This window comes from Chaetura pelagica, unplaced genomic scaffold, assembly GCF_000747805.2.
Source record: "Chaetura pelagica isolate M959 unplaced genomic scaffold, ChaPel_1.0 scaffold73, whole genome shotgun sequence".
Taxonomy (NCBI): Eukaryota; Metazoa; Chordata; class Aves; order Apodiformes; family Apodidae; genus Chaetura; species Chaetura pelagica.
Window position 1 is genome coordinate 17920 of NW_009952682.1, and position 26111 is coordinate 44030.

General features: G+C 44.1%; 1 protein-coding gene across 1 annotated transcript; it reads right to left on the reverse strand.

Moving 5' to 3' along the window:
* Positions 1-1540: 1540 nt before the first annotated feature.
* On the reverse strand, positions 1541-25142 carry LOC104384783 (polycomb group RING finger protein 3-like; the record flags this gene model as incomplete). The annotated part of the gene is made up of 6 exons (XM_009993766.1): positions 1541-1588; positions 6205-6285; positions 17179-17316; positions 22134-22222; positions 22935-23045; positions 25087-25142. Coding segments are annotated over 6 exons (523 nt in total), but the record flags the coding sequence as incomplete, so codon positions are not given.
* Between the last annotated feature and the right edge of the window lie 969 nt (positions 25143-26111).

Consider the following 26111-nt stretch of genomic DNA (forward strand, 5'->3'; position numbering starts at 1 on the left):
GGGATCAACCTCCTATTATCAAGTAACGTTAAGTAATGCTTTCTTGCAAAGTAGGAGAGCGCAGCTGGAAGAAGCAGGACGGTGCTAACAGGTATACTGATTGTCCTAGCCATTGACGTTTTATGAAAGAATAAAGCGTTTGATATAACTGCCATTTTCAGCTGACAGGAAAACTCAAAGAGTTAAAAATTATTGGCAGCCTCCAGTTGCCAATAATACTGCTTATCTTCTTTTCAGTTACTTAAGACCCCATGTCAGACACTCACATCCATGATACATGTAATGTTATGCAGCATATAGCTTTCAAAAGTCACTTTTAACTACGCCACATTTTTATTAAGCTGACTAAAAAGCCTTTCAATCAGTGTAGTCAACACTGCTAAGCACTACAGAAGGTGGATTCTCTAAGGTGTGCACACGTCTGTACACATACACACGCTATTGGGAGCTTGCATCTCTCAGGGCTTGACACAAGCAAAATGATCAGTTAAGGTCGAATGGTGCCTCTTTAATCGAATCTGACCTCAAAGATAAATAGTAATTGAGTTATAAACAACTGTGGTTTCATACAGAAAACAGTAAGAGAAACAGAAGTGGTTTGCAGTTAACTGAAGAATTTTTAGCTAGTGAAATGGAAACTTGTGCAACATCAACAAAAAGTGCCCAACAGTCATAGTTTTAACAGCTAATGAAATAGCAAATACTCCCTAAAGTAAAATTTGATTTTTGCAAGCCCAAATTATATGACATGTTTGCTTTAAAATAATTTCACAAGTTCAGCACTTATGAGTATTTGTCATGATTGGAGGTAATTTATCCCATGGCAAAATATTAAGGCATATTTAAAAGATCAAGTGAACTCATTTCAAATGAACATGCAAGGGGGGGATATTAAAACATTACTGAAATACAAAATAAGGAACAAACATTGTGCAAAACTAATGAAGTAATTGGATCTCCAGGCTTTTTAGGAATTTTTTAATACAGCATAAAAATATCACCAGTTACTGTATCATTAGGTATGTTCAATGCTCTATCAAACGGCTTGATTAAAACGGACCTAATTGGGTATACTACATAAAACAAAAACACCTCAGAAAAACATACCAAAACAAGTTGGAAAGTGTAAAGACAAAAAAAAAAAAAGGGAAATATAGTAATTTGGTGTTAAACCCAACATTTTAAAACTCTCCCACACCATTTTAACTTGTTTTTGTGTAACTACAAATAGATGAATCAGGCTGAGCTCCATAGAACTGTGAAGTGTTTTCACTACCTGTAAACTCAGTGCTGATAGAATCCTGTTGAGTTGTGTTTTATTTCATTGGTACAAAAATAAATATATATATATATATATTGTTGTCCAAAAATTCATGCAGCACATCCCTAGAAGTATTCAGAAGGACAGTCTGCTATAGAAGCACTACAGTCTTCCAAAATGATTCTGCTGGTTTGTGTCACATGAGAGTTAAGTGCTGCACTAACGTGCCAAATGATAGCCTCTGCAAAAAAAACTGTCCAGAAGGACAATTAAGTTCTCCTACAGCAAGTCCATTTTGGGTCTGTAATGTAGCAGTAGAGGTGCTTTCTGCAAGACAGAATGATCAGACAGGTTAAGGGGCAAAATGAAAATGAATTAATATACTTTATTTATAAAATTTATCTGTTTCATAAATTAAAGCTTAGAGAGACTATCAGAGTAGCTATATTCCAAAATTTCACCAAGATACCCCATCTACAGCTCCCCCCCAAAAGAAACCTTCTACTTTTGTCTCAGTAATTGATCATACTAAGAGTAGCTAACACTGGCTATCTAGAATAGAACCTGTTCTCAGCAGAACTCAATCACAGGCCCTTGGGGAAGGACATAAGAACAAGGCAAGTAAACAGCAATACTCTCCAGAAAGCTCCCCAATCTCAAACACTTCAGGAGTTTCCGAAGCCAGATGTAGAGTCTTGTATTAAGTCTTCACCCGATAATTCTTCTGTGAATTTACCCATTGCTTTTTTAAAGCTATGTAAACATTTAACATTTACAACATCCTACAGTACAGAGTTCTACAGTTCAAGTTTACACAACATAAATAATGGTCATAAAAGCCTCTTCAGCATGAGTTTGTGTGAATTGGCTCTTATGCGCATAGATGGAGCAATAGTTACCTGAAAAGAGCAGGCTTAAGAGAGGAAAAAAACATGCTGAGAATCACAGAATGATTGAGGTTGGAAGGGACCTCTGATCATGGCTCTTTGTTGGACTCTCTCCATTGTGTCCTTGTCTCTCTTGTACTAAGGAGCCCAGAACTAGACACAAGACTCCAGGTGTGGCCTCATCAGTGCTGAATAGAGCTGCTGGCTCTATTCAGGTCTATCGACCTGCTGGCAATACTTTGCCTGATGCAGCCCAGGATACCATTAGCCACCTTTGCTGCAAGGGCACATTGCTGGCTCTTGTTCAACCTGGTGTCCACCAGGACCCCAGCTCCTTTTCTGCCAAGCTGCTTTCCAGCTGGATGGCCCCAATCATATATTGGTGCAAGGTGTTGTTTCTTCCCAGGGACAGGACTTTGCCTTTCCCCTTGCTAGAATCACATTCTCCTGTCCTTTCCCAGCAACATCAGGCACCCTGAAGTTCCTCACGGGATTCCTAGGAGTCCCCTGATGATTTTGGAAGTTGTTCCTGTTCCCTGAAAATCTAGACGATCTAAAAGCAGAGCCCAGAAACCACTGTGCAAACTGCTGCATCTGTTGGATGCTTCTGTTAACTGCACTAAGCCAGGAGAAGATGGAGAACGTTTTATGAACAAATGTAGCGTTTCTCAAACTCACTACCCTTGATTTCAAAAGAGCAGACTCTTCAAGAATCTGCTTGGTAGAGTACCATGGGACAAAGCCCTGGAGGGGAGGGGAGCCCAGGAAAGCTGGTCTATATTCAAGGATCACCTCCTCCATGCCCAGGAGCAATGTGTCCCAACAAAGAGGAAGGCAGGCAAAAATGCCAGGAGGCCTGCGTGGATGAGCAAGGAGCTCCTGGACACAGTTAAATGTAAAAACAAGGTATGCAGAGAGTGGAAGCAGGGACAGGTATCCTGGAAGAAGCACAGAGAAGTTGTCAGAGAAGCAAGGGATCGGGTAAGGAAAGCCAAAGCACAGAAAGAGTTGGATCTGGCCAGGGATGTCAAGGGCAACAAGAAAAGTTTCTACAGGTATGTCAGCAATAAGAGGAAGGCTTGGGAAAATGTGGGCCCACTCCAGAAGGAAACTGGAGACCTGATCATGCAGGACATAGAGAAAGCTGAGATACTCAATGACTACTTTGCCTCAGTCTTCACCAGCAAGGGCTCTGGTCACACCATCCAAGTTATAGAAGGCAAAGGCAAGGACTGGGAAAAGGAAGATTCCCCCACTACAGGAGGAGAGCAGGTCTGAGACCACCTGAAGGACCTGAAGGTGCTCAAGTCCATGGGACCTGATGGGATTCATCCATGCCTCTTGAAGGAACTGGCCAATGAAGATGCATATCTGAAAAGTCTTGGCAGTCTGGAGAAATTCCCTCTGACTGGAAAAAGGAGAAACATAACCCTCATTTTCAAAAAGGGAAAAAAGGAAGACCCGGGAAACTACAGGCCAGTCAGTCTCACCTCTGTGCCCAGCAAAATCATGGAGCAGATTCTCCTGAAAACTATACTAAGGCACATGGAAAAAAATATTATTGGAGACAGCCAACAAGGGTTCACCAAGGGCCAATTGTGCCTGACAAATTTGGTGGTCTTCTATGATGGGGTTACGTTGCTGGGAAGGGGAGAGCAACTGACATAATCCACGTGGACTTGTGCAAAGCATTTGACACTGTCCCGCAGGACAGCTTTGTCTCTAAATTGGAGAGACATGGACTTGACAGATGGACCACTTGGTGGATAAGGAATTGGCTGGATGGTCGCACTCAGAGTTGTGGTCAACGGCTCGATGTCCAAGTGGAGATCGGTGATGAGTGGCGTTCCTCAGGGACATCTCTGTCGGCAACATGGACTGTGAACTGAGTGCACCCTCAGCACGTTTGCAGATAACACCAAGCTGTGTGGTGCAGTCGACACGTTGGAGGGAAGGGATGCCATCTAGTGGGCCCGTGCAAACTGCATAAAAATCAACAAGGCCAAGTGCAAGGTCCTGCACCTGGGTCGGGCCAATCCCAAGCACACATACAGGCTGGGCTGAGAATGGATTGAGAACAGCCCCAGAAGAGAAGGACTTGGGGGTGCTGGTTGATGAAAAGCTCAACATGAGCCAGCAATGAGCACTTGCAGCCCAGAAAGCCAACTGTATCCTGGGCTGCATCAAAAGAAGCATGGCCAGAAGGTCGAGAGAGGTGATTCTGTCCATTTACTCGGCTCTTGTGAGATCCCACCTGGAGTACTGTGTCCAGCTCTGGGGCCCCCAACATAAGAAGGACATTAATCTGTTGGAGCAAGTCCGAGGAGGGCCACGAAGATGATGATGAGAGGGCTGGAGCACCTCTCCTATGAAGACAGGCTGAGAGAGTTGGGGTTGCTCAGCCAGGAGAAGAGAAGGCTCCGGGGAAGACCATCTAGGAGCCTTCCTGTACCTGCAGGGAGCCTACAGGCAAGGTGAGGAGGGATTTTTATGAGGGCATGGAGTGATAGGATGAGGGGTAATGGTTTCAAGCTGAAAGAGGGTAGATTTAGGTTAGACATTCAGAGGAAATTTTTTACTATGAGGGTGGTGAGACACTGGAAGAGAAGTTTTGGATGCCCCCTCCCTGAAAGTGTTCCAGGCCAGGTTGGATGGGGCATTGAGAAACCTGGTCTAGTGGGAGGTGTCCCTGCCCATGGCAGGGGGGTTGGAACTAGACGATCTTTAAGGTTCCTCCTAACCCAAACCAGTCTATGAGTTTATGATTTAATTTGGCCTTTTCTTGGACCATTACTGAGCCATTATCTTTATGTCTAACCCCAAAACTTGATTTCTGTTTGATGGCAGTCAACTTAGACCACTATTGTTATATATAAACTTCAGATACATGTTTTCCCAGTATGCATCTCTACATTTATCCATATTGAACTTTAGGTGCCATTTTATCACCTGGTCATCCAGTACTGTAAAGGACTCCAGCAAACTTTCATCACCAACATTTATCATTACTGTCTTGAGTATCTTTATTGGTGCCACTGTCATCTCACTATTTAAACCTCTTTTCTAGGTCGTTTGCGAAGATGTCATAACTGACTGCAGTCTCCTACCTTCTATTTCCAAATCTGAAATTAATTATTTCTTCATAAACAGATAAAAATTGCCTACCTATTCTCATTCATCCCTTATATTTATGCATCCAAAGGTATTACATCTTTCTACCACAGTATCATCCTGGGAGCTTGTGTTGTGTTGCATGTCCATTATGAACTCTAACCCTAACTTCAAGATTATCACTCCCAAACTACACACACCCTGATTCTCTGGATGTGACTTGTATCCTAGATGTTCAACTTGACATTTCATTATACGTACAGCCATTTTATTTGGGAGACCATAAATCACCAGTGATAATTTACACTCTTTATGAATCCCCCATCATTTACTATTTAGCTGTAAGTTTTGTTATGTGGGGTTTTGTTTAGTTTAAAGAAACTAACATCGGTGACCCACTCGACTGCTTTCCTCAGCCTTGTTTATTCCTACTAAATATTGCTACAAGTCTCTTAAACTGAAGTGGAGAGCAAAGTTAATTAATCCACCTCCTTTCATGAGTATATTCAGCCTCTCTTCCAAACTACAGAATACAAATGTATTAAATATTTGTCCCTTCTGCGTTGTAACCAGTTTCACAATCTATACAGAGTAAGTAATGTTAGTTGTATCTGACTGACATGGCTGAGAAAAAAATGCCCCTCTCAATGGCTTCAGCCTCCTTTACCATATACATTTTTAATTACCATCAAATTGACATCTGCTGTCAACTTCCTGTTTTTCTTAGTGGCACATTTTAACTTTTCCCACATTTTTCTCTTTTGAATTAAGAAAATATCTATTTTTAAAGATAGTTTATTAGACATTTTAAAATAGGTATGTTAACCATTTTGAAGTTATTGCAGTATAGGCCTGCATGATGTGTGCTTTATGAACTTTGTTCTTTAGTCAGCTAATGATTTACATAGAACATGAAAATGTTGATGAAAAGAAGTTGTGTCATACCTTAAATCTCCATCTAGTAACAACTACAAACTTGAGCGTGTGGTCCTTGCCAAGAATCTCTTCATTGCATAATATATCCAGCTGATGTAAAAAGAAGAAATAATTAATTCACTGACACACAGAACATGGCTTTGAAACAATACACTTCAGATAAGGCCCAATAAAAAGATCAAAGAAACAGAACTCAATGCTCATGTAAAGACAGTCCTTTGATGTGCTATGAAAATTGTTTACACAGTACCCAGCAAGTCCAGCAAGTAACTTTCTACTTTGAAAACGCATTTTTAAAAGGCTATCCCCTGCTTATGCATCAGTGTTTAAGACTTTTTTTGCACACACTTTATAGCTGTTTTAACTTTTATATGTCAGCTTTGAAAGATCTTGATATTGGAAACAGCAAGGGTATGGACTCATAAGCAAATGTGAGATCATGTGACCAGCCATCAGTTGAATTGCAACAGATGATCATGCACATCATCTTAGCCTATTTGACTGCAAGGTGACATGTATTGAAAGGGTAAGTCACCGCAAAAGGGACATATGCTAATGGTACTTTACCACAACCTGAGAAAGCTAAGAACATGCATGCAGTACACTAACATGGCTTAGCTGACAATAACTCAAACCAGGATTTGTCTACAGCATTCAACCAAGTGTTCACATCTGTAGGACTCTCCTCCTCAAAACATATTTTTCACTGGACATACCAATACACTGTTTCCACAAAAATGCCATGAGCCCTTAAAGGGGGAGGGAGGACTCCTGAAACACAAGTACTGTTGAATGAACATTCTTGCATTTCAGTAAGAACCAAGTAGGTTATAAAACCAGAGATTGCTGCAGCGGAATAGCGAGTTTAAACACAAAATCAAAAGGTGTAATTAGTAAGAAAGGAATCCAGGTTTCTGAAAAGTGCTAAGAATTTTAACACAGATGCTAGATGGGCCAAACATAGGTGACATACAGCTGGATCTACTACTCACCAAAAAGGAAGAACTGCCTGGGGACATGCTAATCAGTGGCAACCATGAAATAGTGAAGTTCAAGATCCTGAGGGGAGTGAGGAAATCAAGTAGCAGAGTACAGATCCTGGGCTTCAGTAGAGGAGAAATTTACTTTTTCAGGAGGCTGGTAAGTTGGGATCCCATGAGAGTCACCTCTGAAGGGCAAAGGAGCTCAACAGATGATAAGTCTTTAAGGACAACATCCTCCAAGCACAAGAACAATCCATCCCAATACTCAGAAAAAAGAGTAGATGTATCAGGAGACCAGCTTGGCTTAACAGGGAGCTCATGAGAAGGACATATACAGGAGGTGGAATTGAGGACAGGCTACAAAGAAGGAATATAGAAACATTGTCCAAGCATACAGGGATGGTTTGGGGAAAGCCAAAACTCAGCTGGAGCTGAAACTGGCAAGGGACATCAAGGGCAACAAGAACAACTTATCTTGCTACATTATCAATAAAAGAAAAAAACAAGGAAAATGTGAGACCGCTGCTGCATGGTGTGGACAATTTAGTGACAGTGTCTGCAGACAAGGTTGAGGTACTCAGTGCCTTCTTTGCCTTGGTTTTCACCAACAAGGACTCCCAGGCCTTTTTTTGCCTAGAGACAGGGCTCAAGGAGGAGACAAACAGCCAGTAGCAGAGTAGGATCAAGTCAGGGATCTACTGAGAAATCTCAATCCGTACTAGTCCATGGGACCAGATGGGATGCATCCAAGGGTGCCACAAGAGTTTGCTGATGTAATTGGAAGGCCACACTATGCTCATTGAAAGGTCACAGAGATCAGAAAAGGTACCCAATGACTGAAGAAATGTTGTACCCATCTTCAAAAAGGGCAAGAAGGACTATCTAGAGAACTAGAGGCCAGTCAGCTTCACTTTGGTGATCCCTGGGAAAGTCATGAAGTGAGTCCTCTTGGAAGCCATTTCTAGGCACATAAAGGGAAAGGTAAATCCATACTGGCTATTCCCAATCATCAAGGGGAAAAAAAAGCAGTAAATGTTCCAGCTTGGGCTGATAACAAAAGCTGGAATGTTTATGCTATTGCTGGGACTTCAAGGTCATATCTTTGCTCTGCTGGCTCAGGCACTATGGGGAGATCTATGACCCCCCCTGTAGGAGGCTGAATTCGACAGACAGCAAAATTGGCCAGAGATATTACATTCCATATATCTATGTAAGCTCAGAGGAAGGTCAGAGATCACAGAAGACAACTTCCTTCCTGTGTCTTCTTTTTTTTCTTCCATCCATGGCCGGCGTCCAGGGAGGACTCGGTCCATCCATCACCGTCGACCGCTAGGCTCGAGCTCTCCTGACCCTCATTACTCTACACTTTCTCTGGCAGCAGTCCGGGACTTTTTGGGACTGTTCACAGCTCAGGAGAGTGCTGTGGGAGTTGCTGGGGGTGGGGGGAGGCAAGAGGCTTTTGCACATTCCTGAAGACATTTGTATATAATTGTATATATTTTCTTTTATCATTAGTGTTTAATTAAAGCTGTCTAGTTTAGTTTTCAATCCAGAGAGCCTCTCTCTTTTTCTCTCTCTCCTTCCCTACGTGGGTGGGGAGGGGGAGGGGATCGAGAGCATTGTTGTCAATCCTGAATCAAACTTCTTTGATGAAATTACAAAATCCATGGATGAGGAGAGAACAGTGGATGTTGTCAAACTTGACTTAAGCAAGGCTTTCAGCACCATCTTGCACAGCATCCTTGTATCCAAATTGTGACATTATGATCTGGATGGTTGGACTACCTGATAGGTAAAGGCCCAGGTGGATTGTCAGGCTCAGAGATTAATGGGTTGTACTCTGTATAGAGGCCAGTGACATGTGGAGTATTGCAGGGGTCTACCCTGGGACCTGTGCTGTTGAATGTCTTTATCAGTGACCTGGAAGAAGAGACAGAATCCACCTCATCAAGCTTGTGGATGACACCAAACTGCAAAAGTGTCACTGATACACTCGAGGACGGGGCTGCCATTCAGAGGGACCTAGACAGGCTAGAAGGATGAGCTGACAATCTCATTAAATTCAACAACAGCAAAGTCACAAGACATTACAAGCTGGGTAGCAGCTCTGCTGAAAAGGACCTGGGGGTCCTGGTTGAAAGCAAGTTGAACTTGAGTCAGGAATGTGCTCTGGCAGTGATGAAGCCTAACAGAATAATGGGGTATATCAACAGAAGCACAGTCAGTAAACTAAAGAAAGTCAACAGAACAATGTCCAAGTGGAAACCAGTAACGAGTGGTGTCCCTTGAAGGTCTGTACTAGGACCAGTACTATTTACTATCTTCAATGACAGACAGTGGGATTGCATGCATCCTCAGTAAGTTTGCAGACAACACCAAGCTGAGTTATGCAGTTGATTCCCTAGAGGGAATGCCATCCAGATGGACCTTAACAGGCTTAAGGAATGGGCCTATGTGAACCTCATGAAGTTCACCAAGGCCAAGTGCAAGGTCCTGCACCTGGGTCAGGGCAATCCCCAATATCAGCACAGACTAGGGGCCAAATGGATTGAGAGCAGCCCTGAGAAGAAGGACTTGGGGGTACTGGTAGACAAAAAATTGGACATGAGCCAGCAATGCACATGTGCAGCCCAGAACACCAACCGTATCCTGGGCTGCATCAAAAGAAGTGTGACCAGCAGGTCAAGGGAGGTGATTCTGCCCCTCTACTCCACTCTTGTGAAACCCCACCTGGAGTACTGTGTCCAGTTCTGGAGTCCCTAACATAAGAAGGACATAAACCTATTGGAGCAAACCCAGAGGAGGCCACAAAAATGACCAGAAGAACGGAACACCTCTCTTATGAAGACAGGCTGAGAAATTTGCAGTTGTTCATCCTGGAGAAGGGAAGACTCTGGGGAGGCCTTCTAGCAGCCTTCCAGTACTTAAAGGGGGCTTCTAAGAAAGATGGAGAAAGACTTTTTATCAGGGCCTGTTAGTGACAAGGGGCAACAGTTTTAAACTGAGAGTGGGTTTAGATTGGATATAAGGAAGTTCTTTACAATGAGGGTGCTGAAACACTGGAACAGGTTGCCCAGAGAAGTTGTGGATGCCCCATTATTGGAAGTGTTCAAGGTCAGACTGGGTGGGGCTTTGAGCAACCTGATCTAATGAAAGATGTCCCTGTCCATGGCAGGGGGGTTGGACTAGGTGATCTTTGAAGGTCCCTTCCAACCTTCCATTTTATGATTCTATGATTCTAAGTGATTGTTCCCCTTTACTCAGCACTCATTAGACCACATCTGGAATGCTGCATCCAGTTTTGGCCCCTCCAGTACAAGAAAAATGTTGATGAACTTGAGCAAGTTCAGTAGAGGGTCACCAAGATGGTCAGGGTGCTTGAACACAGGCTCTATAAGGAGAGGTTGAGGGAGCTAGGCCCATTTATCTTGGGAAAGACAAGGCTTAAAAGGGACCTACTTACAGCCTTCCAGCACCTAAGAGAAGCCTATAGAGAAGATAGAGCTAGGCTCTTTACTGAGGTGCGTGGTGGGAAAATGAGAGACAATGGTCATCAATGGTAACAGAGGAAGGTCTGACTGGATATAAAGAGAAAAAAAAAAATCTCTACAAGGATAATTGTCAGTCAGCGTGGGACACAGCGGTGGCAACAGCTACTGCCGCAGATGAGCACTAGACTGAGGTGAACAGGGGGGTTCCTGGAGTCCGAGGAACCTGAGAAAGATCGAGGAAACCCATGTGGTGCTTGCAGTTCTTTTGAGAGCGGCTGACACGGCAGAAGATTTAAACTCCTCCCAGGAGCGCTGCAGAACAGTGTGGGCAAACAGGGCGCGGTGCAGCGAGGGCGCTCACAGGTCCACAGGCCAGGGAAGTGCTTGACGTTTCAGCCAGAATAGCGGGCACTCGCCTCCAAGCTAAGACCGATGCTTCCACCCAGAAAGCCCTTGCGATGTCTAATGCTTCCACCCAGATAGATCTGGTAAGGAAAGAGGCTTCAGTACAAACAGTAGCTTGCACTGGGTGCCCAGACCCTTCTCCCAGAGATAAGGGAAGTATCTGCACAAAGTGTACGCAGACTGATCTGTTACGTCAGGTGGCTGAGTTGAAAGAAACAGTTGAAAGGCTGCATAGTATTAGAGGAGCCAAGTCTGAGATAGACAGATGATTTCAGACTCATGCTCTGGCAACAGTCAATACTGAGAATGAGGCACCTTGAATCCTGGACCCAGGACTCTCCCAGTCTCCATCCTCCAGCATTACAACCAGTAAAAGATATGATGCATTAAAAGCTATAGACACCCCCGAGCAAGGTCCACAAGGAACAAATAGCCAGCACACAACAGGCATCGCAAAAAGAAACATTGTGTGGTCTTAGTGGGTGACACTGTTAAAAGGCACTGAGGCACCAATCTGCCAGCCTGACAAGGAGTCACAGGAAGTGTGCTGCCTTCCAGGAGCCAAAGTTTGGGACATTACTGAGCAGGTACCTCAACTTGTTAAGAGCACGGATTACTATCTGTTGTTACTCTTTCATGTGGGTACAAATTACACCGAACCCATAACCTGGGCAGAATAAAAAAAGACTACAGAGCTCTGGGGCAACAAGTGAAAAATTTTGGGACCCAAGTTATCTTCTCCTCCATTTCACCAGTTGGAGGCACGGGGGCAGCCAGAAATAGGCATATATAGCATATCAACCTCTGGCTACGTGGCTGGTGTTGCTTCGAAGGTTTTGGTTTTAAGACAATGGGACATTCTTTTTCAACCATAACCTGTTAGGGAGGGATAGGATCCATCTCTCTAGAAGAGGCAAGGGGATCTTTGGCAGCAGGCTAGCCAGCTTAAATGGGCTTTAAACTGAAGAACTTGGCAGGTGGGGGCCAAAATGGCAATACTCAAGCCATTACATCCAGCTGGGGAATAAGCTTGGCCAATCAGAGCAATAACAAAGGTTCCTCAACTACCTGCCATGATGAGAATCAGGTGGTCTTCCACCCTTCTAGGGTGAAAGCTGAATGCGCAGCTCCCTCTCTGAAATGCCTGTACACCAATGCATGCATCATGGGGAATAAAGAGGAGGAATTAGAGATGTGTGCAGTCAAAGGGCTACAATCTGATTGCAATTATGGAGACATGGTGGGATAGCTCACATGACTGGAATGCTGTTATGGATGGCTATGTCCTTTTCTAGGAAAGACAGGCCAACAAGGCGTTGTTGGGGCCCTGGCTGTGCTGAAAGATTTCACTTTAGGTGAAAACATCAGGCGGCTGGAGGAACAGGGAAGGTCGTTCCCTTGGGAACTAGTGAGGCTCTGGTATGTGTAGCAATCAGGTAGTAAGGTAAACAGGACAGGGAGTCAGATAAAGGGCTTAAAGTAGTGACCAATCAAAAGGGGAATGGGGATGCGTGAACAATGTATATTAACCAATTAAGAGCTTTACTTTGCTGCATGGACAGCGTGCACACTGTCCTGAGACTATATAATCTGCACGCAGCTGAATAAACTTGGACTGAACCTACATCACATTGGTGTGCAGTATTCATTCCTGGCTCGCCACGGATATGGACCACGGCAAGGCGTGGTGGTGGAGTTGCTCTTTACGTGAGAGAGCAAGTGAATGCATTGAGCTCTGCCCAAGGTTGGATGAAGAGTGAGTTGAGAGTTTGTGGGTAAGAATTAAGGGGCAGGCTAGCATGGGTGACACTGTTGTGCCTGTCTATTACAGACCACCTGATCAGGAGGAGGAAGCTGACGAGGCCTTCTACAGACAGTTGAAAGCAGCCTCACAATCACAGGCCCTGGTTCTCATGGGGGACTTCAACCACCCTGATATTTGCTGGAAAGGCTACAAAGACAGGAACGCACAGTCTGGGAGGTTCCTGTAGAGCATTGATGATAACAACAGGCAGTGGAGGAGCCAACAAGGAGAGAGTACTGCTGGACTTTTGTAAGGGTTATGCCGCTTACCACAAAAAATGTATGTCTCCCATAAAACTATTTCAACATATAAGGACAATTAAATGGACACCACTCCTGCACAGTGCCTCTGACACCTGGAACCGTCAAGACCCAAGACGCTGGCTCCTTGCTGAAGGGGTCTACCCCCCTCTGCCTATGGGTGGTCTGTCCTGTCCTGGGACTCAAGATTGGCTGGGCCAGGGCTGGCATGCGGATGAGATAATGCATTGCGGCACCTGAAACTCACCCTAACCTAAAGAGAAGTCACCGGACAGCAGCAGAGGGGGCTTCTGCCTTTGTGAGAGAAAAAAAACCAGAACTTGCTGCTAGCTTAGGGGTATATTATTGTCTTGCAGCCTCCTAGAACTTCATGGGACCCCAGGGGCAGAATAAAGACCGAAATCTAGCTGTTCTTTTAAAAACACAGAATTGAGACCCCTGTCTGCAGCTGAGGACATCGCCAAGCCGAGTCAGGAGCAGCAGTAGCCGAGCAGGAACCGCGCCGAGCCCAGCTGGGACCGCCACCCTAAGGGAGCTGCTGCACACGCAGGGCGTGTCTGCTGCTCGCGTGGTGCTGCCTACGCAGTGCCTGCGTGCCTGCTGCCTTCCAGCCCAGGAGCTGTCACCTCTGCTATCTTCAACGTGTAAGAACCCCATCTGCGGATCTTCCCTACTTTTCCCTCTTTCTATAGAATTCACTCCCCATACTCACGTGCACAACGGCGACCCCAACGGGGGGGGGGGGAACTGCGACGCGTTCTAAATCACCTCCCTTTACCATAACAATCTTCACCTTATCAGTGGCTTGTACTACAGTTATGTCTTTGTACATTTCTGTTTTGTTTATAAAATATCAACACGTATAAACCCAGTCCGTGCCCTCATTCCCTTTTTGAGCAGAAGTGCGTACTACCCATAGGGGGGGGCGTTTCGGCAGGTATCAATTAAAACAAGGGGGAGGGGTTAACTGCTCAAACCCCTCCTTGTTCTGTTATTGAACCCTTACAACCTTGTACTGACAAATAAGGAGGTGCTGGTTGAGGATGTGTTGGCTGGTATGGGGATCGGGAGCACAGGTGGTGTTCTCTATCCCACCAGTAGCAGGGATTGATGAGGGGATGAACTGGAAGAGCCAGAAGACTAACTCCTGGCTTCGGGACTGGTGCAGCAGACAGGACTTTGGCTTTTTCGATCATGGATGGGCCTACAGGACACCGGGCATGGCAACAGGTGGAGGAAGCCTAACCTGGAGGGGAAGAAGGATCCTGGGGCACGAGTTAGCAGGGCTCATCGAAAGGGCTTTAAACTAGGTTTGAAGGGGGATGGGGACGAAACCAGACTCACCAGAGATGAGCCTAAGGGCGGCCACCAGTCTGCTGTCCCACTCGAGGCGGGAAATGGAAATAAATGCCGCAACAAAAACACAGGGCTCACTAATAGGTTAGTAACCACGCAAGTGGTCGGGATATCTGTACTGCGGCTCAAGTGTATATATGCCAATGCCCGAAGCATGGGAAATAAACAAGAGGAGTTAGAAGCTATTGTGCAGCAGGGAGACATGGTGGGATGATTCGCATGGTTGGAGTGCTGCAATGGATGGCTACAGGCTCTTTAGAAGGGACAGGCAAGGCAAGAGAGGTGGTGGGGTGGCGTTATATGTTAAGGAGTGCTTTGACTGCCTCGAATTCAATACTAGACACACCAAGGCAGAATGTATATGGGTAAGGATAAAAGGGAAGGCCAATGAGGCTGATATCCTAGTGGGAGTCTGCTACAGACCACCTGACCAGGATAAAGAGACTGATGAGATGGTCTTTCAACAACTCGGAGATGTCTCGCATTCGCTAGCCCTTGTTCTTGTGGGGGACTTCAACTTACCAGATGTCTGCTGGAAGTACAACACAGCAGAAAGGGGCCAATCCAGGAGGTTTCTGGAATGTATAGAAGATAACTTCCTGCTACAGCTGGTAAATGAGGCTACCAGGGGTAGTGCCATGCTGGACCTACTGTTTACAAACAGGGAAGGGCTGGTGGAAGATGTAGTGGTTGGAGGTAATCTTGGGCACAGCGACCATGATATGATAGAGTTTTCAATATGTGGTGAAGTTAGGAGGGTCATCAGAAAAACATCTACCTTCGACTTCCGGAGGGCTGACTTTGGTCTCTTCAGGATGCTGGTTTGGGGAGTCCCATGGGAAGCAGCCCTCAAAAACAAAGGAGCCCAGGAAGGCTGGGCTTACTTTAAGAATGAAATGGTGAAGGTGCAGGAGCAGACTGTCCCTATGTGCCGAAAAAGGAGCCGACAGGGAAGAAGACCGGCCTGGTTGAGCAGGGAACTATTACAAGACCTCAGAAATAAAGAGTGTATCAACTTTGGAAAAAGGGGCAGGTGAATCAGGAAGTATTTAAGGATATCGTAAGCTCATGTAGAAAGAGAATTAGAGATGCAAAAGCTCAGCTAGAACTTAAACTAGCCATCTCTGTAAAGGATAATAAAAAATGCTTTTATAAATACATGAATAACAAAAGAAGGATCAGGGAAAATCTTCATTCCTTATTGGATGTGGGGGGGGAACTTAGTAACGGAGGACGAGGAAAAGGCTGAGGTGCTTAACACCTTCTTTGCCTCAGTCTTGAACAAAAAGACCAGCTACCCTCAGGACAACTGGACTCCTGAGTTGGCAGACAGGGATGGGGAGCAGAATCCCCCTCCTGTAGTCCAGGAGGAAGTAGTTAGGGACCTGCTGTGCCACTTAGATCCCAACAAGTCCATGGGTCCGGATGGGATTCATCCTAGGGTGCTGAGGGAGCTGGTGGAAAAACTGACTAAGCCAGTTTATCATTTATCACCAGTCCTGGCTGACTTGGGAGGTCCCAGGTGACTGGAGGTTGGCCAATGTGACGCCCATCCACAAGAAGGGCCGGAAGGAGGATCCGGGGAACTATAGGCCTGTCAGCCTGACCTCGGTGCCTGGCAAGATTATGGAACAGATCATCCTGAGTGCCATCAAGTGGCATGTCGAAGACAACCAGGGGATTGGGTCCAGCCAACATGGGTTTAGGAAAGCAAGGTCCTGCCTGATCAATCTCATCTCCTTCTATGACCCGCCTAGGTGGATGAGGGGAAGGCTGTGGATGTGGTCTACCTTGACTTCAGCAAAGCCTTTGACACAGAACAAGTCGCCCAAAGAGGTCATGGCATCACTCTCCTTGGAAGTTTTCAAGACTGAGAGATGGAAGTTTGAGAGTAAGAGTAGGTGGAGGGCTACTTTGACCAATACCAAGAAAGAGGGAACAGAGACTCTGTTTTCACACGCCTGCCATTATGTGTTCTACTTTTAGAGTCTGAAATGACAGAACTTGCAGAGGATAGGAAACCACTTTCTTCCCTTACCCTGCACCATGATTTCTTCCCACAATTAGTCCAATTATGTACTCCCTGCAGGGAAGGTGGCACCAGCTGATACTACACAAGGCAGAATTTCAATCACAGTAGAGAAGCAGAAGATGTGTGTGCTGCTTTCCATTAAATCAGTCTTTCAGTAGTATCTAAGTATTATAATCCATTCTCTGCATTGAGTGAAAAATCTCTGCTAGGGCAGTGTATCCCTTCATTTAAGGCCACGGAACAAAGCATCTTACAGGAGTCAGTTTTATCACAGGTGGAAAACACATAACCAAACCTTTTGGTGTGTTTTAAACCCGGTAATGGAACAACACACTGAGCTGCACTGCCAACTCTGTATAAAGCCAAGAATCAATCAAGAGCTACATTTCCATTGTATCGGAGGGGGAGAAAAAAGGGAAGATGACCGGCATCCTTAAATTAAAATGGGGGGGAGGTAAATTTGGAGAAAAACCTATTTGTCTGCATTCAACTCCTCAACTTAAATAGCCATTTTCTGGTCCTTTATATTAGGAAATAGTGTGTGCTTCGGGTTTTATTTTTAAATCTGGTTGGAAGGAAAGACAGTTTTAGAAAAAAAAAAAATCCATGAGACTTTCATTTGCAAAATGATGTTTAAACATTAACACATTACCTCATTAAAAGAAGAAAGGTTAAGTTTTTTAGCAATGAACTTCTTTAGATGCAAGACTGTTGCTTGTGCTGAGCAGCGGATCCATTTTCGTTTCAATGCACGCAATTTGCTGCTATTGCATTCCAAGCAGATGCTTACCTTCAGGAAAAAGCAAACGCAGCCAGGGCTAGTTGACAGAATTTTCTGCAGTCCCCATTATGCGTTTCACATGCAGCATTTATTAATCCAACAAAAAGGTAAAAATGTAGAATACCAATATTCTTCAAGGCAAAATGCATGCAGTGTCATTAAAAAACGGTTGTCTAGTATTTTGTCAGCTTACTGTTAAGCACTATTCAACTCAAAAGGGATATGGACAAAAGTTCAAGGCAGAACTTTAGTGCTGCCATGTTCCAGAACTTTAACTGCAGAGGTTACAACTAGTTCTGAAGAAGCCTAGGTCAAGGCCAAAGCGAGATATCTAATATGAAAACCTGTCAGGACCCTGAGCTCATTCCCCTCCTCCCTGGGGGTTTGGTTGCCTGAGCTCAGGGCCAATTTTGATTAAGCATCTGTATGACCATGAAATTGTTGTGAAGAGCTGTTTGAGGAAAAGCTTGAAGAATTTTCAGTGTGAGGTCACCCTGCTCAACTTAGCAGCATCATTTCATAGAATCATAGAATGTATGGGCTTGGAAGGGACCTTTAAAGGTCATCTAGTCCAGTGCAATGGGCCATTTTGCAGTGCACAGGGACCTTTTTGACTAGATCAGGATGCTCAGAGCCTGGTCAAGCCTGACCTTGAATGTTTCCAGGGATGAGGCCTCCACCACCTCTCTGGGAAACCCATTCCAGTGCTTCACCACCCTCATCATAAAGACCTTCTTCCTAATGTCTAATCTAAATCTACCCTGGTCTAGTTTAAGACCCTTGCCCTAACGCTACACGTCCTTGTAAACAGTCCCTCCCCAGCTTTCCTGTAGGCCCCCTTCATGTACTGGAAGGCTGCTATAAGGTCTCCCCAGAGCCTTCTCCTCTCCAGGCTGAACAATCCCAGCTATCTCAGCCTGTCTTCATAGGAGAGGTGCTCCAGCCCTCTGATCATTTCTGTGTCCCTTCTCTGGACTCATTCCAACAGGTCCATGTCCCTCTTCTGTTGAGGACTCCGGAGCTGGGCACAGTACTCCAGGTGGGGTCGCACAAGAGTAGAGGGGCAGAATCACCTCCCTCAACCTGCTGGCCACACTTCTTTTGATGCAGCCCAGGATGCGGTTGGCCCTCTGGGCTGGAAGTGCACATTGTTTGCTCACGTCCAACTTTTCATCCACCAGTACCTCCAAGTCCTTTGCTGCAGGGCTGCTCTCTATCACATCACCCCCCAGCCTGTACTGATAGCGAGGATTGCTCCTACCCAGGTGCAGGACCTTGCACTTGGCCTTGTTGAACCTCATGAGGTTCACACAGGCCCACTTGTCCAGGTCCTTCTGGATAGCATCCCGTCCCTCTGGTGTGTCGACTGCACCAGTCACCTTGGTGTGCAGCAAACTTGCTGAGGGTGCCCTCGACCCCACTGTCTATGTTGTTGGCTCCAGTACGGACCCCTGAGGGACACCACTTGTCACCATTTTCCATCTGGACATCGAGCCATCGACCACTACCCTCTGGATGCGACCATCCAGCCAATTCCTTATCCACTGAACAGTCCACCCATCAAAACCCATATCTCTCCAACTTAGAGAGAAGGATGTTGTGGGGGACCGTGTCAAAGGCCTTGCAGAAGTCCAGGTAGATGACATCCACTGCTTTTCCTTTGTCCACTGATGCAGTCACTCCATTGTAGACAGCCACAAGTTTGGTCAGGCAGAACTTGCCCTTAGTAAAACCATGCTGGCTATCTGGAATCCCCTCCCTGTCCTCCATGTGCCTTGGCAGAGCTTCTAAGAGGATCTGTTCCATGATTTTCCCAGGCCTGACAGAGGTGAGGCTGACAGGTCAGTAGTTCCTAGGGTCCTCCATTCTACCCTTTTTAAAAAGGGTGCAACGTTTCCTTTCTTCTAGTCACCAGGGACTTCCCCTGACTGCCATGACTTTTCAAATATCATGGCGAGTGGCTTGGCAACTACATCAGCCAATTCCCTCAGGACTCTGGGATGCATCTCAACAGGTCCCATGGACTTGTGTATGTTCAGGTTCCTCAGATGGTCATGAACCTTGTCTTCACTTACAGTGGGAGGGACTTCCTCCCCCTGGTCCCCATCTTGAGGTCCTTCAACTCAGGCGGTGTGAGGAGAGGTTGCCAGTGAAGACTGAGGCAAAAAAGTCATTGAGAACCTCAGCCTTCTCCTCATCTGTTGTTACTAGTTTGCCATCTCTGGTCATCGGGGTGGGGGGGTACGCTTTCTTTAACCTTCCTTTTCTGATTTATGTACCTGTAGAATCCCTTTTTGTCATTCTTCGCATCCCTTGCCAAGTTCAGCTCCAGCCATGCCTTGGCCTTCCTGACCCCATACCTGCATGACCGGGCAGTGCCCCTGTACTCTTCCCAAGATACCAGTCCCTGCTTGAACTGCTTGTGCAGTTCCTTCCTGCCTTTTAGTTTGGCCAGCAGGTCTTGACCCAGCCATGCTGGTGTCTTCCCTTCCTTACTTGATTTCTTGCACCTGGGGATTAAGAGCTCTTGTGCTCTATGGAAAGCATCCTTAAAGATCTGCCAGCTCTGTTCTGCTCCCTTGTCTCTGAGGACTGTTTTCCAGGGGGTCCTACTGGCTAACTCCTTGAAGAGCTGGAAGTTTGTTTTCCTAAAATTCAGGGTCCCGACTACTCTCCTCATCTGACTCGTATCCCTTAGGACTGTGAAGCCCACCAGTGTGTGGTCACTGCAGCCCAGGCTGCCTCCAATCTTGACATCCCTGATGAGCTCACCTGCATTGGTGACCATCAGGTCCATGTGTCACATCCCCTTGGATAGGGTCATCTATTTCCTCACTTAAGAAGTTGTCTTCAAGGCACTCCAGCCTTGAAGCTGAAGCTCCCTCCTTTGGTTGGTCCCCCTGCATGAGCTACATTGCAGCCATGCCCACGCCTGGCCTAGACCCTGACCCACAGATTAGAGTTCCTGGCTTGACCTTAGACTTGTCTCATCATTATGGACTTGGCTTGGTGATCACTGTGTATGACCTTGGTTACTATCGTCTCTGGACCTGACTTCAACTTGCCAACTTAACTTTCTGGCTTAACCTTGGACCTGCCTCACCACTAAAGATTTACCTGGTGATCACTGGACTGTGGCTGAATCTGGTCACTGTCACCAGAGCTGCTATGCTCTCCTTATTCAGGTATTGTGGGACCGCACCCCTTGTTGGTGAGGTCAGTGCCCTGCCTGCCCTGCTGTCACTCTTGGCTCCCGGCTTGCCTTTCCCTATGGAGCAGCAGCCTGCCCTTGATCCTCCCTGACAAAATGATTATCGCTTTTTAATGACTGTTTCTAATCTAACCTCTGAATCTAATAACATAGTTCAATATTTAAGGCATGTTTTAAAATAATATTTTAACTTTAAAATTCACTGATGCAGAAAAGGTAGTAAAATTTTTTGACGTTCAAAAGATTATATGGGAAAAAATGGTGTCCTGGTTTGAGCCAGGATGAAGCCATTTTCCCTTTTACTGATTTTTTTCCCTTCAGTAAGCTTTCTTTTACCTAGTAGCAAAGTGTTCCAGCTTGGACTGATAACAAATGCTGGAATGTATACTAACTGCTGGGATTCCAAGGTCATGTCTTTGTTCTGCTGCCTCAGACACTACGGGGAGATCTATGACCCCCCCAGTAGGAGGCTGAATTAGACAGACAGCAAAATTGGCCAGAGACATTCCATTTCATATATCTACGCAAGCTCAGAGGAAGGTCAGAGATCACAGAAGACAACTTCCTTCCTGCTGCTTCTTCCCTTCTCTGTCCATCCATCACCATTGACCCCTAGACTGTGCATCTCCTGACTCTAAGCTCCTGTCTGCTCTGCCGCTCTCTCCGGCAGCGGTCTGGCACTTTTCAGACTGTTCACAGCTAAGGAGAGTGCTGTGGGGGTTGCTGGGTGTGGGGGGAGGCAATAGGGGTTTGCACATTCCTGAACACATTTGTATATAATTGTACATATTTTCTTTTATCATTAGTGTTTGATTAAAACTGTGTAGTTTAGTTTTCAATCCAGCCAAGTCTCTCTCTTTTTCTCTCTCTCCTTCCCTACCTGGGTGGAAGGGGGAGGGGATCGAGAGCATTGTTGTCGATCCTGAGCCAAACCATAACAATGGCCTTTTGATCTCTGTGCATTCAATTCCCTCTTCTTTTCTCAATCATCTGTTTTCTTTATTTAGTCTAAGCTCTTTAGGATAGGTTTTATTCTGTGCTCTTAAATGATCTGATACAACGCACAATCCATCTGAATACTACTATTGCACTATCATTAAATGGGAAATCAATCCAAATTTAATTTACTTTGAACACAGCAGGGAAACATGAAGGTAGCAACTTGTGTATTCCAATAGCAAGTTTCATACTCAAACAGGTTTTGTTTTTAAAAATTGACACCAAATACTACGTTAAAAAAGACGTTTCATTCTAATTATTGAAACATATTCAGTCCTGATGCACCAGGGTGGCATGGGAGTAGACTCTTGGATAAAGGGCCCAAATGACTTGAAATGTAATTGAGATGAAAGCCAACACACAGTTTAGCCAATGCTCAGGAAACTCGGAAATATTTATAACTATCAAACCTTAATGAAATTCTCAAAACCAAATTTCTCAAGTTGCCTAAATAAAAAAAGATGAAGCTCAAGTTTACACAAAGGCATGGGAGAACACTGTATCTTGTCTCTGCCAGAGGGGAAAAAAAAGTTTATCAAGGAAAAATAATCATTTACAGATAAATTAGAAATACAAAATAAAACTTAGAAATGCTCTATATCAGAAGTAAGCCCACCTGTTCATCACTTCGATGATAGTCATTATCTTCTTCCTGTTTTTCTTCAGAAGATTCTTTCTTTGAATTTTCATCTGGTTTAGTTTCACCTTTCAGAAAAAAGCAGATCATGGCAATAATTAAATTAGATATATCAGATGACAGGTAATCCTGAAACAAAGTCAAGACTATGAGAGCAACTGTGATTTTTCTATTTGAGTTTGTTTTTCTTAAGTAATTAGACTTGTCAGAACATGATCAGCTTCTCTTCTAACCAGGAGAAAAGTTAGAAAGCAGCTTTATTCTTGGTAGCAGAGATGCGGGCACTAATCCAAAGGTTCCCAAAAAATCAGTTCAAGACACCTTGCTGTGAACTTATCAGGGCTCATTCACTATTCTGTAAAACTGATATGCTCTCCTGACAGTCACAAATTTGAGAATTCTTTTGTCCTTGGATAAATACACACACACAAAGTATGACCACCATACCATTTCTATCACAAAATTACACTTAACATCAGCAGTTTCTAAAGTTAATGCAATTCAGGACTGGGATTAAAGTAACCTTTTCTTATCATAGCATTCCTACAGATACTACTGAAGATCTTCATCGGAAACACATTACAGTCAGCTAAAAGAACACCTTCTATAAACAAGTATGATGCAAAACAATACTGCACTTCGATGGTAAGTTTAAAGTGGTGAGTTCTTGTATATAATCCAATATATAAGCACAAACAAGTCTTGTACAATATTATATAACAATTATATTAATGGCAGTCTGCACCCCCACCCCAAGACAGAATAAACAAGACCATTTACCATTCCGATGTGAATCTAAATGTTGCTTTGCAGAGCATGTCTCCCCTTTGATGTCCCCTGGTACTTCCATACCCAGTTTGTGATAGAATTCCCTCTGCTTTTTCATTTCCGCTGTTAAAAATTTTAAATATTAGTTATGTAATAATGTTCTAGCACAATGTTTATCAAGGTGTTCCAAAACCTTCCTCTGTTCTGTAAAAGAAGCTTGTCAGGCAGAAAGGAGTATTAGCACTTTTTTGCTACTTCTCTACTCTTGCTGCCATAATCATAGAATCGTAGAATATCTCAAGTAGGAAGGGACCCATAAGGATCATCGAGTCCAATTCCCTGCTCCTCACAGGACTACCTAACACTAAACCATATGACTAAGAGCATTGTCCAGATGCTTCTTGAACTCTGACAGGCTTGGTGCCATGACCACTTCCCTGGGGAGCCTGTTCCAGTGACTGACCACCCTCTCAGTGAAGAACCTTTTCCTGATGTCCAATCTGAACTTCTGATGCAGCCTCATTCCATTTCCTCCTGCCCTGTCGCTGGTCATCAGAGAGATCAGAATCTTGCCCTCCACTGCCCCCTTGAGGAAGTTGTAGACTGTGATGAGGTTACCCCTCAGACTTCTCCAAGCTGAAGAAACCAAGTGACCTCAGCTGCTCCTCATAAGTCTTGCCCTCCAGACCTTTCACCGTCTTTGTCACCCTTTTCTGGACACACTTTAATAGTGTGATGTCCTTATATGGAAGCACCCAAAACTGCACACAGTACTCGAGGTGGGGCTGCACCAGCGCAATGCAGAGTGGGACAATCACCTCCCTTGACTGGCTAGCGATTCTGTGCTTGATGCCCCTCAGGACATGGTTGGCCCTTTTGGCTGCCAGGGCACACTGTTGACTCATATTTAACTTGCCATCACCCAAACTCCCAGATCTCTTCCTATGCGGACGCTCTCCAGCCTCTCATCCCCCAATTTGTATGTATAAGCAGGATGATCCTGTCCCAGTTGGAGAATCCAGCATTTGCTCCTACATTTCATACAGTTGGTGATTGGTCTGCTCTCATCTATCCAGATCTCTCTGTAAGACCTCTTTACCCTTCAGGGAGTCCACAGCTCCACATTCGACTCCTGCACCCAGATAATTTATGAAAACATTAAGGAGCACTAGCCCTAAAATGGAACCCTGAGAAACCCCACTGGTGACTGGCTGCCAGCCTGATATCACAGAATCATTCTGGTTGGAAAACGTGTCCGACCATAACCTAACTCTACCAACCTTTAACCTAACTCCACCAAGTCCAGTGCTTAAACCATGGTCCTAAGCACCGAGTTCGAAATAACAATCGAGTTACTCCAGATCTTATTCTCGAGAGGCAGAATACTACCAAGTCATTTGCAGAGCTATTATTACACCATTCTGTTATTACAAATAAAAGAAATTTTAAATACTATATGATATTTTGTGGTTTTCCCCTTCAGTATTTCTGTCAAAATATTGGTTTTGAATTTTTATCTGTATTTCTGATTTTTAATATCCTATAAACAATTTTAAAATAAACTCTTTACCTAAACTTGCTTATAAATATCAAATAATGTCCTCACTTGACAGCTTAGTGGGATTGAAATATTCTACTTAAAGTAGAAACACATCACTGAAAAATAATGCTGAATAATTACTAAAAAGCATACCTTTAGTTCGTTATCGAAGTAGATTGTAAGAATACAAATGAAAAGGTACCTGCTAGCAAAGAATTCATGTACATCTTAGAAGAAACGTTCACTAAAGCTAAAAGTTATGCTACATCAGTATTCTACCTCTGAGAACTCTGTAAAGTTTTTTTTAAAAAAATACATTAATTGTTACACAGTTTATTAAAGAATGTATGCAAATTATAGAATGAATGCCAAGATGAAAAAGTTGTAGTGCTATTTAGGTTTACATAATGTTACTTTTCCCTAAAATAACACCACCATTTTAATTTCTGAAGTTTTTCAGTAACACTGCTAGTCTAAAATTTAAAAAGCACTGAAGTATCGAGGAAAAGTAGTGCTAGAACCAGAACAAGTGAAGATGGTATTCTTCATCCCCCCTTGAACATTTTCCACATTTCCTCCTTTCATAAATGTCAAGGAATTATGTAAAAATACCAGAAAACTTACCTTCTTGGAGGCCTGGCACAAGTTTGTAAACAATATCTTGCATTGTTCTATCATGACTAGCAGGGGAAAAAAAAGAAAAATTAACTGGTTTAAATTAACCATCTTGATTAAAAGCATTTCTCTTAAAGAGGTTTAGAATTAAATCAACTCTACAAACCTCTGAAGTCTTGTAAGAAAAAAATATTTATCTTGTATAACTGAAATATCAAACATGAGATAATAGCAACAAAGGAATGCAGATAAGGCTCAGACTAAAACAAGAACTGACAAAAGTTAAACTGGCAAAAGTTTAACAGAAATGCTAGGAAGGATGCTAGGAAGGATGGTCTTTATGATACAAAGGAAGGCATCCTGTGAGAAATGCCATATACCTGCATGTGTATCAGTAACATAACTCAAAATTCCTTGACGATTTTGACAAAAGCATTTTTTTATTTTCTGTTTCTAAACACTAGACTTTCTTATACCTTTTAATTAATCTCTCATGTTGCTAGGTTGTTTAGTTATCCATACTGGACTTGGAATAAAAAAAACCAAAAACAAATATGAGGAAAAAAGCCTATAGGGAAAAAAGAGAAGAAACAAAGAAGAGAACAAAGGAAAGAAAATTTGTGTCTGCTCTTATAATCCAGCATTTTATCCAAGAGCAACATCATGTAGCTCAGAATCCCATCTAGCTAAAAAGGGTGGAACAAAAAAAAGACAGACTTATCCAGCTCATAAGGAAGGAAATGGTGGGGAAGAAGGACTGGTTAAGATTCTAAGCTTTGATATTATCAACCAAAGTTTAACTACAAGTTGCTATTTCCCAGATTACTCTAAACAAGTTGTTGTCCAAACATTACCCTGACTTCCAAACCATAAATAAAATCAAATGCAAGCTAAAATGTCAGCCTCAGCTGCTACCAGGCCATTAACCCCACAAGAGTTTACAATACCAAACTCCATCTTTGACTCTCAGGTTAGGATTTTTGTGTCATATACATATTGCAGAAACATCTCCAAAAACATTTCAATCTAAATGA